This window comes from Apostichopus japonicus, chromosome 5, assembly GCF_037975245.1.
Source record: "Apostichopus japonicus isolate 1M-3 chromosome 5, ASM3797524v1, whole genome shotgun sequence".
Lineage (NCBI taxonomy): Eukaryota > Metazoa > Echinodermata > Holothuroidea > Aspidochirotida > Stichopodidae > Apostichopus > Apostichopus japonicus.
Genome location: NC_092565.1, coordinates 22,336,921 through 22,357,376, shown reverse-complemented (window position 1 = coordinate 22,357,376; position 20,456 = coordinate 22,336,921). Strand labels below are relative to the sequence as shown.

The 20,456-nt window shown below is 37.6% G+C and overlaps 2 protein-coding genes across 2 annotated transcripts; both read right to left on the bottom strand.

The window, feature by feature from the left end:
- Positions 1–1,651: 1,651 nt before the first annotated feature.
- LOC139968045 (forkhead box protein I1-ema-like) lies at positions 1,652–4,081 on the bottom strand. The gene has a single exon (XM_071972350.1). The coding sequence runs from the start codon at positions 3,128–3,130 to the stop codon at positions 2,207–2,209; it is 924 nt and encodes a 307-aa protein (XP_071828451.1). The 5' UTR covers positions 3,131–4,081; the 3' UTR covers positions 1,652–2,206.
- Positions 4,082–16,239: 12,158 nt separating this feature from the next.
- LOC139968044 (H/ACA ribonucleoprotein complex subunit 2-like protein) lies at positions 16,240–19,682 on the bottom strand. Its single transcript, XM_071972348.1, has 4 exons — positions 19,448–19,682; positions 18,650–18,719; positions 17,895–18,000; positions 16,240–17,342 (listed from the first exon to the last, which is right to left on the bottom strand). The coding sequence occupies exons 1-4, from the start codon at positions 19,587–19,589 to the stop codon at positions 17,217–17,219; spliced, it is 444 nt and encodes a 147-aa protein (XP_071828449.1). The 5' UTR covers positions 19,590–19,682; the 3' UTR covers positions 16,240–17,216.
- Between the last annotated feature and the right edge of the window lie 774 nt (positions 19,683–20,456).

Genomic DNA, 20,456 nt, shown 5'->3' with positions numbered 1-20,456 from the left:
GTCTTGTAGAGTAAACTCATGCACCGGCTTCTTATCTTTCGGTGTTGTGGTCGAGTGGATAAAGGCGGTGGCATTTAAAGCAATGAGACTTAGTAATCGGAATGTGCGGGGTTCGATCCCCGGCCGGGTCATACTAAGGTGGGATTTTCATCCAAAGCAATCTACGGTTTTCTCATCTGAAATGACTTTTTAAATTGAAAAGGTCCCAAATTTGAGTTTAAAAATGTTGAATTGGAAGCCACCCTACGTGAAAGTTGTAATCCCTTGCGGGCTTCTCACACATTCGTGGTCGCTTAAGCGTCGTAATGGAAATAATTGCCTGGTTATTTCTAAGAACGGTTTCCACTTTTAATTATAATCAGTGAGAATTCACCTTTTGAGAGTATTCACAATTATTATACAGTACATCAATATTGTAACACATCGTTCAGTCATATTAATGTTATTCAAAAGCAAAACCCATGTAGTGATAATCCCTTTGATTAACATTGTGCATTGAATAATTTAAAGCCCCAAAAATAAATAAACTAGATGGATATCGATTTAATTACGCAAAGCAAGAAACAACCTAGCACTGGTACACAATAACGTATAGAAACCATGTTCAAAACACAAATATAACGATAGCTGGGCTAACATTCTACACGTAGGCCGAGGATAGAATTAATTTGGTAAATACACACAAAAAAATAGCAGATTTTGGCAATAAAACCAGAACAAAAGCGGTTCAACAGCTTGACAATGGTGAAGCGTAATCTCAAATACGGGACTAAAACCTTTTCATATTTATAACAACTTTGCTTTTTACGTGTGATCAATTTATATTTGTGTATATATAAATAAATATACGAGACTGTCTGAACGACGAAGTGTAAATAATGATAACAACATTCATCTATTCATTTGGTAAAATCAAAAATCTACGAGAGTGTTTTAATATGACATATGCAATCACAGTTTTTTTTTAATATTCGCTATAGGTTTGTTAAAAGTATAAGCCAAATACATATAGCTTCTGTAACATATACAACTGATCATATCTTTTCTTTCTTTCTGAAATTATTACATGAGTGAATTTTAGATCGCAAACTAAAACTCGAGTTCTATCAGGCGTATTTTATAACTTGTTCAAAGCCATCTGAATAAAATGTGAGGCTTATTATTTAAATTCTATTTAAAATACCTTGGTTCACACCTAAATAACATAGCAATGCATCCCTTAATTTTGTCGAAAGTCGGTGAACTAACTAAAAATAGCTGCATTAGGGAATCTCTGTTATATACACATTATACGATAGTTCAGTGTCTAAAACACAGTTACATTTTAGAACGAAAATATTTGACCAAAATGATCAATTTGCAATTTAAAACATATTATATGACTGCAAATTCCTTCCATAATTTGGCAGAATTTTTGTTCAAAGAGCAAACCGTACCTTTTAATATTGACTAATTTATATGTGAACAATAAATTAGCTTGTTAACAGCACCGTTGGAGTATTCATCATTTTTACCACTACTTGATTTCGTGAATGATGTTTTTAAAATAAATAAATAAATAAATACATTACATTACATTCTTTTTCTTGTAACAGCCAGTTCCCCCTCTTTACCAGCTTACCAAATATATTACTACAACGGTCTTCTTTAAAAAAAAATGTAATTGCTTAACTTGAATATAAAAGAAAACTCTAAATTCTATACTCACAAAAGATATCTTTCTGTTTTTCCTCTATTTGGTTGGTCTTCACAGAAAACATTTTCTTATATACAGAGACTTACATTATACGTAAACAATGTGTCCAAAGAGTTATTTTTCCATAATTATGTAATGAAAAGAACTGATGTGTAAATACTCTCTTCGCTTTAGTACTCATCGCTCTTGGAAATAGTTACTCGTTAAATTTATTGACGTTGGTCAGTTGGCGCATTATCTCTGGATTTATGTATGCACATGGTCAACGCGTACGGAATTTCATCTTGAAAAAAAATGTGGAAGAACGCGGGAGAGGTTCTTCGGAAAACAGCACTTTTTCATTTTTAATTAGGGAAAATATGACAAACAACGGTAAGTCAAAAATTATTATTTAAATAAAGTTTCCATCTTGGCCATTTTTTCCTCTTCGCCTGTATTCCTCACAGCTTTGTTTGTTGTCTTGTAACTTCCATGAATTATGATACTTTCCAAATAAAGTCTAAAAAAAGTTTATGAAAATTCCAAAACTCTTCTGTTTTCTGATTTTGCTAACAAACGATGCACGCTGAAGTTACCTTTATCGTTTCTTTTCTTTTCTAACTTAACCTTTAGAATCGACTCCGTTCTTGGTATCTCAAAACTCCGCTGTGCAACTTGCTCATCGTCAAAAGCCTGCACCTCTTCTCTGCTTCCTCTCCCTATCACAGAGGAGGAAGATGGAGATGATGGTGCATCCGGTGAAGAGGCTGCTTCTGTTGTTGTTGATGATGACGATGACTTTGATGAAGATGGAATCATTTCCTCCGTGTGAATTTTCTTCGACGATGGTCGATTCTCGTATGGGTCCTTTCTCTTACGTTTACGTCGAAAATTACCGTTGTCGAACATTTTTTCACAGTTTGGATCGAGGATCCAGTAATGTCCTTTCCCGGGATCATTCTCCGATCTAGGTACTTTAATAAAACAGTCGTTTAAAGACAGATTATGTCGGATCGAATTTTGCCAACCAGCTTTGCTCTTCTTATAAAAGGGAAAGTTCTCAGCGACGTATTTATAAATTCCGCTGAGTGTAATCTTTTTCTCGGTTGTACTTTGTATCGCCATCGCTATAAGCGCCGAGTACGAATACGGCGGGCGAACCAGACGGTAGAGTTCTTGCTGGGTGTGCGGGGAGAGCCAAGCGAAGGCGTCTCCACCTGGCAAGGCGGATGCGGGTAGCCCGGCTATTTGTCCCATGGCCTGGCTAGAAGTGTAAGGGAAAATACACGTTGATGAACTCGGCAGTCTTGAAATAGCCGACTGAATGCTGGCTGTGAGATAGGGTGACGTCAACCAAAGTGGGGGATATCCATCTCCAGTACAAGCGTAGTCACAACATGGCGACGTAGTGATTCCACGAAAAATGTGTGGAAACTGAGCAATACTCCCGTACATGATTAATGCCTGATCGTTAGTTTACAAACAAAATAATAATTTTAGTCTAAATTGTAAAGACTATAAATATTTATGGTGGAATTAGTAAGTTCTCACCTTTGGGGCGATGGGTAATGTTTCTGCCATCCGAAAATAGTTTAAAATAATATGGCTCTGTTACAAATTTTGCAGCTTCAATATAAAGTCAATAATTTCCTTAATAGTAGGATCAAATACGATTCTCAAGTTCTCCGTCAAATCCGAAATTAATTCTTTTTCGTTTTTAAATGCATTGTTTTCTGTTTCACTGTCTTGGCCTCTTCCAACTAATTCTTGTTGTTCCACTTCGATATATATATATAGGTTCGTAGACTTGGAATTACAGCGAAGCATTCCAAATTAAGAAACAGAGATGTAAAGTTTTCTTCAGTAGAACTTTCCCTTCACAGATTGTATATCCCCAAAACGAAACACTGTGATGCTGCCAAGATGTATTCTGAAATCAATTCTTAAACGGAAAACGTTTTACAAATTGATAACATGAGAGATGCGGAATTAGACCAGCCTAGAACAACACTAGATTTTTAATTAATCGGCATCCTTCTGTCATCAGAAACGAAAATTTATTCGTACCCTTCTCGTTCGTGTCCTAGCGGTATAAAAACAAATAATTTTACAGTAAGTGAATTATAACCGTTCTAGGATAGGATTAAATATTTTCTATGAATTTTTATCGGCAATCAGTGTTATATAACGTGTAAGTCAACCTTCACTAAAGTCGACGAGAAAAATCCACGACGCTCGCTGTATTGTTTACAAACCATGTGTGTCGTGGTTGAACAAGGGCATTGCACTTTTGAGGTAAACTTTCCTTGCAAAAGGGCTCACCTGATTGGTCAAATTGTAACTACTGAGTAAACCTCTCTCTCATTGGTGTGTTTATTTGTGTCAATGAATGCAGAGTTTATTGTTGCGGGTTGCTTTTGTAGATCAAAACTACACGAACTGGACACAAAAGTAATTAAAATTGTGACTTAAATGCCAAGAAGTATCGAACTTGCGAAAATGGGCTAGTTTTATGTTCAGTGGGCTGGAACTCTGTGTTTGCACAACGAAGCTGAAAATTGTCAATAAGGTTTATTCTGCGAATAACATTTGTATAGGTTGAACTGTTCAGAGTGCAGAGAAACCAAGACATTGCTCCCATGAAGTCCTCGTTTTAAGGGGGGGGGGGGGATTCATCTCTGTCGAAACCCTGCAAAGCATGTAGTCTAATGCTTTCACAAGAGTGACTGGGCAAAGGAGGTTACACACGACATGTGACATATAGACTCGGGATATGACCCGAGTTCATCAGGATGTCAAGAAAAAGTCAATAATGTCGAAAACATCCACCGTATGGATTCATCAATTCTCTTATCTTTCAAAATTATAGAACACAATCTTCCAGAAATTCATTTAGTTTCCGTGCTGCAATCTTTATTTAAACAAAAGTACTTGAAACTTCGTTGTAGACTAATTTTATTTTTTAGTATAACATAAGCCTTCAACCCTTCATTAACCTGTTACTTTAATATCTTTACGCAAATACTGATATGTATATATCGATATATGTATTAGTCTTTGATAATCCTCATTATAAATATGTTTTACAATATAAACTGGTGATAATGAAATGAATGAAGAGACTTTTATTTTATTTAGAATATCTCAACGTACTTGACAAATGACTTTACATGAGTGCGATTTCACGTGACTCTGACGTCACAAGTTAACTTATCCAGAGTTTGACTGGCATATACGACTTGCTCGAATATAACGTCAATTTGAATGTGACTCTGTATGCAAACGCACATGACTTTGACCTAATTGGCATGTGACTTTTCTTGAAATAGGACTTTACATCTACATGACTCAATTGGAATCCGACTTTTGGTAATTAAACAATTATTGATCTGTTATTTGTTTCCCTTTCAGTTCTTGCATTAAATTGTCTCTATAACATCATCATGGTCTTCTCATTTTCTCTCCTCGGTTTTCTGTTCTCTGTTTCTTTTCAATTTTTTCCAGAGCGTTTATAGCACTTGTTGGCACAGACAATGTACACCCATTATCATGTTTGCCTTGCTTTTGGAAGCGTAAACCATCTCATAATGTTTACCGTTCCTTGCTCCCCGGTCGGTGTCGGAGGTATTTAGCAAACCCCAAATGTTTTATTGTTGATGTGAAGAGACCGTTACGGCGACAAGGGTGAAATTTTAGTTTACCGTTAAGGTTACTGATCCGCTAAAGTATAACCAGAAACTGAACGGTAATGAATACACATATAAAGAAAACAAAATAGATACTTCCAGTGTTAGGACAACAATCTAGTTAATCTGTCAATTACGGCGACCAGATGACGACCAATAAACAAACAGTAAACAGTTAAATGATGCGGATTTAGATATATCGGATTTTCACTTCGAAGGAAGTTCAAACAGAGAGATACTCGCCTTGCAAAGTGTATTTTTTTTTTATTCATCAGTATTTGATTCCAATCGCTTGGACAGATTAAATTGCTTTAAAAAGTCTGCCAAATGGTGTTATTGGGCATGATAATGTTATGGTTTAGTGTCACTCGATACATTAGTCACAATCATATATGTTCCAATGGTTGGGGGGTGTAAGTGTGTGGGGTACGGTGGGGTAACGCACCAGCACAATATTTTCTTTCTTCGGATCAAACAGATGTCGGAAAAACGATGAAATTCTCTCGAGACAATGATATATTTGGTCGGATAAATGTGTTAGCACTGCAGCCCCCCCCCCCCCCCCTCTGTCAGTTGTCGTATACCTTACCAAACATCCAATATTTGAATGTCACAATTAAAACACAAAACAAAATGGGCATTCTTATCTACAAAATGAATAAGTATACGTTTGAGGATTTCACGGTACCTAACCCCCCCCTTTCGCCCGTCCCCCGAGATTTTGATATTTTTAGGTATCTGAACAGTGGCGCGAACTCGCGTTGTCAAGGACCGACAAATATGACCATTAATGGCTGCAGAAGACAAGTTATAAAATCCGAAGATTTCATTTATTTCTTTATGTCTTCAATACTGTTCAGAACAGTCCTTGAATTTTCTTCCGCTCATAAACGCCTCCGTCCATTCTCCTTCAGCCCAAGAAAACGGTTTTTGACAAAGTACATCAATTCGATCCCGATACCCACTAAAACTGAACTCAATCGAAACTCCTGTCCTCAACAGAGAAAGCCTGAGAGTTTCATATCTGGGCGTCTATAAGAGCTCGAGGTGCCAAGTACAAAACAAAAATACTCATCCTCATACTCATCCAAGCCCAAACCGTGGTTGGACTTAGGTCAATGTGGACTCTCCTAAGGAGCCCATTGCTATTCCTGCGAGTGGGTAAGGTTAATTAACGTTGCTCCTTGCTACGCACTTCTCAACGCAATTCAATGTTAAAATATCTTTCAATACCGACGAACTGACCATCCTCTTTAGCTCCTTTACCTCATGATGAGGTTTCAACGTCTATTGAACGTTCATAGTTGCAGGAGATTTAAAAAGTAAGAAAATGCGGGCTCTCATGGAGCAATGGAAGAACTGGTGTGTATATTACCCTCTCTTCGTTTTTTTTTCCTTCTTCTTTTTTTCAAAATACTTAGCGACAGAAAGTTTTTTGTTCACACTTCATTCTTCGTTATTTGCAAGTCACAGCAATAATAACTGGCCGTCTTGTAACCCTCGCCACATCATTAAATCAATTGATGTTATAAAACCATATAAGGCTGGTCCGCCCACAGACTCATCAACGCCTACGTCCCAAATTCCTTCAGCCCCTCCCCCCCCCCCCCCTCCATTCCCAAAACGGTTCTCGACAAAGTTACGATCCATCGCCAAATGCAACTGAATGCAACGGAGTGTTAGCTCCGATCCATCGCCAAATAGTACGATCCATCGCCAAATGCACCGGAGTGTTAGCTCAGTGGTTAACACCGGTGCCTTTGAATCATAAGGTCCCCGGTTCGAGTCACTCCCAGATTAATGTATGTCGTCCAGTTACAGAGTTGTTGACAATTAACAATTCATAATCATGGACGTTAAATGTGAATGTGAGAGACTGACTTCGGTCAGCTCGCGGCTTTGATAAGCCAATTAGGCTTCTTCGCGAGTTCCTGCTTGCAGGAGGATCTAATATACAATGTAAGCATCTGCTTTATTATCAATACAGCCCGATGACAATGCATGGTATGTTCAACAAGACAGTGTATGCTCTATTCAGTGGGCGGCAGCTGGGGGCATTGTTACATTCTTAATACCAACAAAACAAAACATGTAGACATAGCCGGGGAACATGGACCTAGTATGGAACAGCGGAATAACCCAAAAAATAAGAAAGAAAGAACGAAATCTAATTTGTATGTATGTATTTTAGTTTCTCCTGCATGCAAGCAGGAACTCGCGAAGAAGCCTCATTGGCTTATCAAGCCGCAAGCTGACCGAAGTCAGTCTCTTACATTCATATTTACTTTTTTAATTTTTACTTTTTTTTTAAATTTAATTTTTTAATTAATTTTTTCATTTGACTTTCTTCTTATAGGAGCGTATAGGAGCAATTGCGTATTGATCCCTCGAATAAAATGCTTCAAAAAGCAATTTCATATGACAATTTCTCTCTCTCTCAGTGATATGTATGATCAGTCCGGGTTTCACGCCCTGGATCATACAAGGGTTCCTCCTTGATGTTTTCATGCACTTCCAGCAGAGCCGTATATAGCTCTGACTTCCAGCGAGTAACAGTACCCACATCCTCCCCATTAGAAATACATGTATGAAACATATGTATGTTTCATTTGTCCCTTGTAGCATGTAGAACGACATATTTCAAGGAAACCATACCAATGCTCAGTGTGCATTTGCGAAGATAAAGTATTAATCAGGGTCTAGTGGAGAAGGTACCTTTGTAGGGTGGGGTACATATTTGAAAACATCTATATATGAATATTCATTGCCTTAATCAATATATAACGCTTATCGTGTACTGGTATATATACAGTCAAACACTCATCGCCTTTTTTTTTTCACTACAGAGATTTACGTCTACAGTCGACCCCATCCCCAAAACTCCCACCCACCACACCCTCTCCATTCCCTCCCCCAATCGTGCACCCATTTTGTCATACAAATATTTAATCAATCCTCCGAGACTTTCTTTGAACATATCAAAGGCGTTTATACTTCTCAAAAAAAGTGCAAGCACCAAACGACATGAACCTAATGCAGCCAAACACTGCCACACCAAGCTATATACACGAATATGACACACAGCCAAAAAAATAATAAGGTCTGTTATTCGTTTTCCATTAGAGTGAAATAAATTTAACGAGATAACGTGAGCATGTTGAGTTTTTTTGGATTTACGAAGCGGCTCGCCTTTGATTCAAACGTAAAATACAGCTGAGCACGCAGACAAAAGTTCTTAAAATTATATTTGTTAGTTTATCATACAATATCATTTGTCGGTGAGTTCCTGATCTTTGTTTAGGGTGTCAACACCTTATATATAACGGCTGATTATGCGAATAAACCTTCAAACATGTATACTTAAGGGGAGATTATCACACACTGCAAATTGAAAATATTCGTTTTTGAAGGAACCGAAATAATGTTGAACGTTACCATATAGGCTTGTTTGCCTTCAATAAGTATTTTGTTTGTACATATTGTAAGTTGTGAATTTATGAGCGGATGCCGAAAACGAAGCCCTTATGCTTAATCATATATTACAAGCATTTGTTACAAATAGGTGCGAAACCATTAAAGTCTGTTGCTAGCAAATATATATCGCTGAATAAACAGTTGTTGTGGCAACGTTTGAGGGTGAAAAAACAACACCTTTTGCGAAATTATTCTTTGTGAGATAGAGGAACTTCAGTCAGGTGTGAAATACTTTTTTTTTTTACAAAAAAATATATTCTGTTATCGAGTTACTGTGATGATGACAAATTGTCCCACAAAATGAAACACTGAAAATTTATATTAGCTGCGGTCAGATTATTCAGTGAACTTGGTGAACTTACCACATTGAATACAGACTTTTACAATAACACATGAAGGGTCAAATTTAATCAGTAAGATTTCTCAGTAATTAATAGAGATGTAAGGGTGTTACAGATATATATTTATGTAAGACTCTATGAGACAGAAGCAAATTAAGCTTCATGCACTCCACACATGATCCTCGTTACCTCTCTCTGATGCGCCTGAGTCCTACTTTCCTCACTTCATAACGTCCACACACCTCCTCGAAAAGGATGTGATTTACATACACATATAAGGACATATATATATATATATATAACCACCAATCATGCATGGTTGCTATTACCTTATATAGTGGCAGCCTCCATAGAGTCAATAGATATGACCCCTGCATGACCCCCTCCCTCATTTCTCTCAGAGAGAGGGAGGGTGTCATGGGCTTACAGCTCCTTGGTCTGGGGTCAATTTAAAGGAGTATACAATGAAAATTATTCCCGGCTATTTTCATAACATCCGTAAGGCACAAGGTAGGTGGCTTCAAAGAGGGAGACCCGGTGACGTAATTGGGCCCCCAAAACTGATCTGGCTCCCCACGTCATTTAAGCATGTTGTTTTTGGCGCTACACCAACTCTCCACCCCCGGCCCCCGCCCCACCCCACCCACCCCACCCCAACCCCTTTCATGTACGTCTCAGTGTAGATATGGGTTATTAAAAGTTCAATATACTCCAGGCAACAGGATGCTGGTTAACTATCTTTATTTTCGTTTTATGGTGTGAAATACGATCATGCAATAAACCTGTATATGGTTCACACACAATTATTTGCTATGGAATAACATAATTAAAAAGTTTAATGACCAGCAATGCTGAAGAGAAGCCATAAGGCAAATATAACTGCAGAAATAGTGCAATGGGATCACTTTACGTTAACAGGTTAAAAGGGGATTAATTGCATTGGATAGGACGTCAAAACATGTTGGGACTATGGAATGCGTACTTTTCTGTACTAGACCTATATATTATATTTTATCAGATGATAGTAAAAGTGAGCTAAGTTTGGCAGAGGGTGGGAGGGAGGGGGCACGTGTCCCAGTTTTGTAACAGAATCTAAAAGTTATAATACATTTAAGGACGTGGAGGCTTCCACACCTGCTATATAGTCTCTTGAAGGTGTGGTGGGACCTAGCCGTATAGAGTAGCCTATATGTATCATGAACCGCCATGTCCATTCACGGCATCATATTACCTGTACATTGTATATGGGGGAGGGGGGGGGTGAGGGGAGATTACTGCCGTCTATGTTATAGAACGTCGGAACAAAGAAGGACGTAGTGCAAACTATTTGCTTCATAATGCATTACCGCTGTTCCGATATACAAACGTTATGCATGTAAAAGTATATAACGGATCCAGGAATTCTCGTCTGAGGTGCCGAGAGAAAAAAAATATCGGTGGATATAGGGCCGATCGAATTGAATACTGAAATAGTGGTACATTATAAGAAATAACTTTGGTAAAAGTAAGGAATGCACATGCGTATTAGACCCGGGTACTCTCTCCGATACCCTCTGCGGGATCCGCACCATGCATATGTATATACAATAGTTACATACGGTATCTTTGAAGCAACAGAATTGATGTAATTTTAGTTTACAGTGATATATACAGTGATGTGATGCAACTTTGTCAGGAAGATATCGTACAGGCTAATAATAAGTAACCAAATTGTTTTCGAAGAAGATGGTCTCGTTGGAGGAGTCTTCTCAGACCCATTTCCTCCTTAATTGGTTTTTCTTTGTTTTTAAATTAAACATTTAGCAAAAGAAACTTTAACTTACATCAAGAAAGACGATCGATGTATACTCGAAGCGATAATCCTTTCATCAAAGAAACTACAGCCTGCTAAATTACGGTGAGATTAATCGGTTCACTAATCCAATCATTGATTTAGTAAACCAATATGAGAACAAAGTAATAATCCTAAACACAAAGACGACAATGTACAAAATTAAAACAAAGAAAATCCAAAAACTAAATAGTATATCCATACAAGTAATTAAGAAAATGTCGTCTGCTCTAAGTTTTTCTTCTTGTTTTCCCTGTATCGCTAGTAAATAATTCCTGCCCACAAACAAACAAATTTCGGCGAAGGAGTAGTAAAACAAAAAGGTAAACATAGAAACTAAGGGTTTGTCTATACAAAATGTCTTGATTGCAATTATAAAGGTAATGTACAGCTAATTAAGAGGATAGATAAGTCAACTTAATTTGGAACCCATAATTAAGACGCTAATCCTACCGTTATTGGTTTGCGCAGCCCTTAAAGGTTATCTGCATCGGTACCCAATGTTATGCTGTTAAAAACTGCTAGGATTTATACCAAATATAATCATGGTTGTCTGGCCAGGAAATTTTAATATTTCCATAAGATATTACTAAAGAACGGTAAAAAAGATAAGTACAATTATTGACTGAAACGATTCAAGGAATGTTAAAATGTACAATTAAAATGTTGCATTTAGAGAAAATGTTTTGCAAATGCAGTCAAGTTTAAGTCATGAAAATTATATTGGACTTTCAAGCATATTCGGGGAGGGGTGGGAAGGGGGGGGGGTTTAAATGACCTTTCTGGTTTTTGGTCATTCTTATTAACCGTTCACTTCCCCATTCCGCGACCCCTCCCCATTCACTTCCCCTCTCTTCGACCCCTCCCCTAAATGAAACAAACAGTTTATTCTTCGACAAACAATGATCAATATTAATTTTCGGGTTTATGCTATATATACTTCCACATTGTAATTTTGTTGTTATTGTAACCATAGAAAGATTTTCTAAAAAAAAAATGGCATACCACAGGATTAAAACATCAACTTTTTACATTTAATTTTCTCAGTATAAACTTTTCCGGCTTTGTGGTACTGCTAACTCGAATATGTTCGAAGGTTAAATAATATAAGTCACTGATCCTCCAATCTCAACAAGAATTTCTCTAAACACTAAATTTTCGCATGCTAAAATTGGGGCCAACACAGGTGACCTTTAATGTCGCACGGGGGGGGGGGGGGGGCTGGAATCACGGGCCCAACCTCCTCTTTATCCCAACTTATAGTTTTCCATTTCATAAATTAGAACTTGGCCCCATTATAAAGGAAAAGCGCGTATCTTTTTCCATTTCTGTAATAAAGAAAGTACCCATTAGTTGTGGGTTTTTTTTTTAATTCAATTGTGCAATTTGTTATTTAAAGAGTTCATCTCATGAAACTTATTATTAAGTTCACAATAAGTGCCCTTTTCTGGAAAACATTCAGATACTAGAATTTTTCTGATACGCAATGGACAGATGGTGCAGCTTAATTAAACGGGAAGTTTTGAGGTAATTTTGTGGTTTGCCCCAGTCAACGTGAAATTTATACGCCCCTACCCCCCCCCCCCCCCCACCATCATCCTTTCTACACATCCATACTATACAATCTATGGTCATGCTATAGGCTTACCGGATGAATCGATCGATGGCCTTCCGAGGGCAATAAACTCGGTCCGACATTCAGTTGTCATTATCTGATTTAAGTTCCAAGCAATGGAAATTTGAGCGTCTAAGGAAAACGACTATTTTCTAAAAGAGCGTGTTTACTCTGTAGCACAAAATGTGTGTATACATGCTCCTTAGACCGTGAGCGGTGTGTATTACATATCACTCCAAGACTAAATATTGTTGTATACAGTTACATTGCAAACAAGCCACGACCATGCATGCGCGACAGAAAGGAGGGAACTATTATAGATATATGACATCTGAAAGAAGATTGATATCATACAGTATAGCATTCAAATGTAGTTGACGAACCCCTTGAAATAATGTTACAATGTATTAAAGACATATCAGAGCTAATTATGTATGTAGCCTACTATATATATGTAGTATATATAGTTACAATGCGGTCCGAAAACTGTCAGGACGTACGACACATGGATTTTCCCACGAGGACTGGGCCAGGACCCGGCCCACTCTCCAGAATCGATATCATACAGAATGAATGAAAGCTTGCATGCACTATAGACTGAAGGTAATTGATCCGAAAAATAAGCATGAATTTTCCGACGTAGTGGAATATAATTCCCGCGACCCGCAGAATCTTATTTTTCGTGACCCAGTTACGGGTCGCTCCCCAAAGTTTGTGAACCGTCGATCTCGTAAAGTTCAGTAGTAATGCATTCTAGATCCTTCCTTAAAAGGATCTAAAATATGAATCCAAAATTGCTGGCTATGCTAAAATGGTCACATTGTATCAGAAACTACAACGCACTCTGACCACCGTCTCTGATGGCCTTGGAACAACCAGTTCTATTTATTTTCTCTTTTCTCTGTCGTTCTTGTGGACAATTTGGGATGAGAGAAGCTAAGGTGCTCTAAATATGTTGTTTCATTGCATATGAAGTTGTATGAGTTTATCTTGCTACATATACAGTCAAGGAAGTTGAGAAATGCTATATTTTAATGATTTTCTTTATTTATATTTTCTCGCACTAAATATGCTAACGTTTGCTCAGCTGTGTTTACAAAAACAAAGTGAACAGATGACGTCACATTGCAAGAGTTATGAATAATTCATGCGTCGGTTTCGGACGTATCCGACGTTGAAACTGATAACGAAATCGATCACCTATACAGGCCTGACGAGACAATTACGTCACCGCGGGTCCCGTATTTATATTAATCATTTTCTATTAAGTATATTATGAAAATGAGTATACATTTCTCCGGCCCCTTAATTTATTTCGGGCCCCTCTCTGACCGTCCCCCTTCTAGCCACCTCTGTTTAGGTCTACCCTACTCCCTGCACTCTTTCGGACTTTGCAAACTGGGGAATCCCTTTTCTTGGGCGATGTCGCTGCCGTAGGTCATTGAAGTTTGGGTTGTTGTAATCAATAACACAAAGGCGATGCATAAACAAGACATTTAATTCCGTTGGAGTGTGACCTGATTTTCGGGACGAGTGGCGCCGTCTGTACAATGGAGGATATTTGACTGAGCGACTCGTATTAACTTACAATGAGAGACCTCTCTTTAGTGATACATATCTATCTATATATACATATAAATACCTGCAGGCGATCTAGTCATAGACTATATCGATCGCATTGTGTCGTTGTAAACAAGAATCTACATTTTCCTATTGTCGATGTTTAATGGATTGGAACTTAAAGTTAATTACTGATTCGAAATTCGTTGTTGAAATCGCGGATAACAGGGAACAGCAGATAAACAGACTGATGTATTGAGTCAAGAAACACAAAGAAGAGGGCACACAGGCGGCCTCAAGTCCCTAAATAATTACCACAAATTATTCTCCATGACGTTTTCTCTTTAAAATTTTAATTTTTTTTTGTTATACAAAAATCCCACACTGAACAATAAGATAGAATGAATCATAAAACGTTAACTGGAAGCGATGTTAACTGAGCCCAATCCTATTTAGCCTAACAAAGACGGTCATTGTCCATTAGATTGCAGGTGGACCACATACCCAGAATGCATCTCGTGTACAAGGGTGACAGAATAATATTAATAATAATAATAATAATAATATTTGATTTTGATATAGCGCTTTACACCAGCGATAGGTCTCAAAGCGCTTTACAGACGTTATGTTACTGATAAACTCTCCCAGAGACAATCCCTCCAGTCGGCAGCAGTTATAACGCCCAATAACAAGTTACCCATTTAACCCCTGGGTGGAGAGAGGCAAGTGAGATAAAGCATCAACGTAATGAACTAGGCAGGAATCGAACCAGCAATCTTTGGATCACGAGTCCGACGCCTTAGCCATTTGGCCACCATAGAGTACCACATTGTTAGTGCACAACGAGGCAGGGAGTAAATTCCATTCCCTGCGTGAAGTTCACTAGAGATCGTTCGCACTTATTCCATAATTTTAGATTGCTAACAATGGAAGGAGAAAAAGTTGGCAATTGAGGGTTTTCAAACCGAGGGTTTTAGGTTTGAAAACCGCCCTCTATTTCATTAACCTCCCTATTCACTGTCTGTATATATAATAATTTTAACTCACAAATGACAGTGAGCTGATTTCCTCTTGATCGTTAAAATTGCAAATTGCTACTGATGTTCTAAATGGACCACTAGCTTCAAAGCTCCAGCACCGTGGGGTTAGAAAACTGAACAGGTAGTAATGTTTGCCCCAGTCCGTCCTGAGAGCACCAAAGATAATACTCTAGGTACACAAGTTGAATGGTAGCAGAGTATATTTCTTGAGAACACGTGTAATTTTCAGTCAACTTGAAAAGTGCCATAATTATTACCTACGTTCAGATTTACTATGACCCTCCAAATATTTCCCAGCATGACTTCTCAATGGAAAGCTGTCAGCGAGTCAATAAAATGCTTCTTATAGTTTGAACAAGAGTGACCCAAAAACTACGGTCTAGCAATTGATGAGTCCATGAGATTAGTCACTGAAATATTTTCAGAAAAATTCAAATAACCAGTGATACTTATTCAAATAACCAGTGATACCTTTTCTGGTCATGTCACTGTAGAAATTGTGATACTTCAGCCATGGCTTGATACAACACAGTAAAAAAATATTTGAAATCATGGAAAGAGGAACAGGGTTCAATGTGCATGGTGGAGGGGGGCACCACGGATGTGACTTTAATTTGAAGGGAAAACGACTCAATTACCTCAAAACTTCCGTACCACATTGGAGTGTTTTCTTTTGAAGCACTTTATTATTAAATGTTTCTAATTTTTCTTAAAAGGGCATTTTTTGACAACATTCATATATCATATTTTCAATGGCACTTCATAACCACAGCAGTGGAAAAGCTCCTTACCAAAATGGGGCACTTAGTATATATGGAAAGGGTAATTTTTTTTGCTTTGTCTCAAGTCTTTGGTGGCACATGCCCCTTGTGTCACCCACTCCGCAGTCTTTGATTGTTAACAGCTACTGTAATACTTGAGTGCACGAAAAGGGAGGGGGGGGTGGGGATAAAACATGGAAAAGTTCAAATTCAGACTTAAAAGAGTTGAGTATGAGAGAAGAAATTCAAATTCAAATGTTTTGCAAAAGTCATTCATTTATTTATACTTTTCTTGAGATATACTACATTCTTTCTTTTCAATTCTCCACAGGTCAGGTTGAACATGGCTGACTGGTTTGTCAACGAAGGAAATGATACATAAATAAACATGACAGAAATCCAAATATCATCGGAGTCTACTCAAGATATCTGATAAAATAAACATTATAAGGACTTCTCGCAAAACCATTTCAAATAGTGACCACTATTCAGTATATAATTTATTCTAGATCTTTCTAAGACAGAAACGTATGTAGTCAATCCTGGCCATGTCAGCTTTATAGAGAACCTTTTGTCTGAAGTAACTTTCTCAAAAGGCAAGTAGACTTTATTAGAATCTATTTTCTTTTTGCTGTGTTTTGCTGTTTTTAGGCCACTGCTATTTCGGTATTGTGTTTAGTATATAGTAATGCTCGTCTTCCTTGAGTCCTGCCTTCCGAGAAATCCTGGATCCGAGACTGGAGAAGTGTAAAAGGCTGATGTACACAAAGATAAGAATAAAAATCCAACTGTCTTAAGATTTAATTACTGGCATTTGCACGACCAATAGTGTAGCTATGCAAAACAAGTCTCTTGTGGTGGATCCTAGATGGTCAATTGAGAAGATAAGGAAATATGTCACATTTTATTCATTTCCTTGAATACCTTCAAACTTCTACAACCAAAACTTATCATTTGAACGCCAACACGTCAAAATTTCCTCTAAGTGACATTAAAAAGAAAAAACCCACAAAAATGGATCCATTTTTCTCCTCAATATTTTTTCCCCCAGCTGGTAGAGAAATCTTTTCAAAGAACCACCTCTTAACTATTATAATGGTAACTGATTTGGTTTCCCTTTGATATGTAAAGTTCTGACTTGGTAGTTGGCTCGCTGATCAGATAGGGGGTGGAAGGTTCTTAATGGCTCGCTGATCAGATGGGGGTGGTGGTAGGGTCTTGATGGCTCGCCGATCAGATGGGTGGTGGAAGGCTCTTGAGTTGTTTAAAACATTCATCATAGTGTTCCTTGTAGTCGTCACTTTCTTTCACAAGTACGCAACAGACTGTCCTTTTCACATCGAGTGCTGTACCAAGCTCCTGAAAGAGACCAGGGAATAATTTAACGTTTACATATATATAAAGCAAAGCCTTTCCAATTTTTTGTCTGTAAGTTTTCTCTGTTTTCCTTGCCATAAAGATAGGAAAAACTAAGGGTGGGATACAGAATGTATTAATTATATAACTTTGCATAGGAATTCTATAATTTTTAGTGGTATACTTCTATGAATTTTTTTTGGGAAAAAACATTTTATTACTAAGATGACTTCGGAATGCTGGTTTTAGCACACCTTGTAAAGAGTCTGTATGAGTTTCCAAAGTCTTGATAGGTTTATATTTTGAATTTACACATCATTTATATTAAATATTTAATAATTTTGGCAAAAGAAGAAATTACCAAAAGCAAAAGGAGAGAGGGGTAGATGGGGCATCAGACCAGTTATTAGAAAGAGAGAGGGGTGGAAGGGGCATCCGGTCAGCAGTAATTAGACACTCAGTACATTTCAAATTGACACATTATAACATTTATAAGCAAAGAAGCTGGAAGAAAAAATGAATTTCAATCTTTATTGCAATTCAACGTAGACTTACTTCCTTTGAGGGCACGTAGCAATATGGAATGTCTTTCTCCTCACAAACAGCAGGCAGGTGGCACATAACTTCAATCGGAGTTACATCACCAGCGAAAACCACAAATCTGGAGTGTAAAAAGACATCATATACATGAGTTAAAGGGAATTAGTGTTAACAAAATGCAACTTGATCCTCTGACCTCAAAACTGACCCAAATCAGACTTGACAACATACATAAAAAAGCAAAATGCAGAATCGGGGACATTTTGTATCTGTTTTGTGCTGAAGTTGGGAGGGTTTAACAAGGGACTTTCATTGACCAAGTCCGTCAAGAATCAAGAATATCCAGCGAATAATTTATCCAGTACCACATCGCAAAATGTTATGATAATGGTCATATTGATATACAAATGCAAAGATGAATAGTAATTTTTGTACACAGGAACCATGTAGTATTTCATGAGAGAAAAAGTTCTGAGTCTCAAAAAAAGCTAAAGTACTCCCTGATAGCCAGGACAAGTTGAATGCTGGTTCTAATTTTTCAATGTCCTGGCTAATTTGGGGTCATTACATAACTTCAAATGACTACAATCCTCCTCTCCTGATGGAACTCAAGTGCTGGTTGTGGCAAACAGCAACTGAACTATTGTTTTAATTTGACAGTTTATAATTTCAGTGATTCAAATGTAATCCTCATGCTACCTGTCACATTGAACTCAGCATATGCAACTTGCAACTGTTTGCAGCTAAGATTTATGCTAATGAGTACTCACCCACTCTCTCCTTTTCGAATGAACTTTTGGACATCTATGACTCCTCTTCTCAGATTTTTTGCCTTGTGTGCTACAAGAAGAAAAAACCAGACAAAATATTTCAGTTAGAAATCAGAGGAAAGGAGAAGATGAAGGTAGGGTTGATATGCTGAGGCTTAAGAACTGTTATTAACTAGTTCATGCAACAACCATTGTGAATTTACCATTGCCAGATTGGCTACATATCTCATCCGATCCTGTTTCACTTCCTTGGAAATCTGCCAAACCTTCTTGCTTAAATGATAACACATAACACTGCATCTACTTCTCCCATTTTGTGGCAACTTGATCTGGTTAGTTTGCACATGTAATTTGCAGAGTTGGCTTGGACCATGTGCAAACATAGATATTAATAGCCAATATCCCATAAGGTCTAATCTTAACCTAGACCTATACAATTGACTTGCATAAGTTACATTGGGGGTGCCAGAGCCTGTACCAGAGACAGCAGTGGTCTCACAAGTCAGTCCTTATATTCTGGTCCAATAGTTCAGTGGTACATCATGTCACTAGTACTAGACAGGCTACAGTTATTGTAATTGTTTTGTTACTTGTGTGTAACAAATTAATGCTGATCCTAAAGGGATAAACATGGAGATTTCCGACAAGAAAAAACTGAAGATTTCACACACCAGGTAAATACATTCGGTCTATGGTCCTGGCCTATACTACCTATTACTAGTCAAGTTAGGCTGGCCTATTACTAGTCAAGTTAGGCTACATAGGCTAGTATTTAGGCCGAGTACCACTCAGTATCACCTTTCTTTATTGTTTTGTACAGCTTCTTCGTAAGTTTTCGGCTAGCCAATGGGTTAGCTATTGGTGAAACACGGCTCACTAATTCTTCATAACTCGTTGTGGGTTCTTCCACTTCCATAGATTGGTCTTCAGTTTTCGTCATTTTAAAGTTTGTTTTTAGTCTGCACTTGTTGCAACCTGTGAGTGTGATGGTGAAACGTTAGGTTACATGTCACTGTACGAATGGTGTATGCATAGGTCTGTGTAGCACATGGCTATTGGCGTGGGCCTGTCGGAAGCTAGCAGCCATGATAGCAGAATATCGCAGCAGCCACTAAACAACAATAACGAAAAGGACACTATAACCAGGGAGTTGTTATGCAAATTTATTTTTATTTATTTATTTTATTGAGGGTGACTCGGTTAGCCAATTGAGGTATAAACAGTTACAAAGACAAATAGAATTGTAGTTAAAATCAAACAATAAAAGAAAAGAAAATTAAAGACGTGCAGACATACAAATGAAAGAAGCAAATTAAGAAGTGTGACGGTTCCTCAAAACAATAGGAGTAGCGCCGTTAGCAAATCTTCAAGTTTCTTGGTAAAGAATATATCAAGTACAAAGTTACTATCAAAAACAACTTACTGTTCATCAAGAGCTAGTGACGGTAGGGAAAAAAACGAAAGATAATTTCAAGGGAAAAAGGAACTTGTCCGCAGAGAAGGGAGCAGTTAAATTGATCATCTAGAACTTAGAAATGATAGCTGATTATAAGAAAAGAATTGAGATTCTTTTGAAAAGAATAAAGCGAAGCCCTCAATCGTACGTCATGTGCCGGTTGTGCCAAATACCATAACAATAATTATGGAATTATGAAGAAGTAATTTGCCGTGTACAGTTTAATGAAGCATTAAAAAAAAGAAATGAATATTTCGTTTAATATAACAATCATTTAGATATGCTACTACACATGATGTTAGCCAAAGGGCCGAGAAGCCGAGCGGCGACCATATATACTTGTAATTGGAC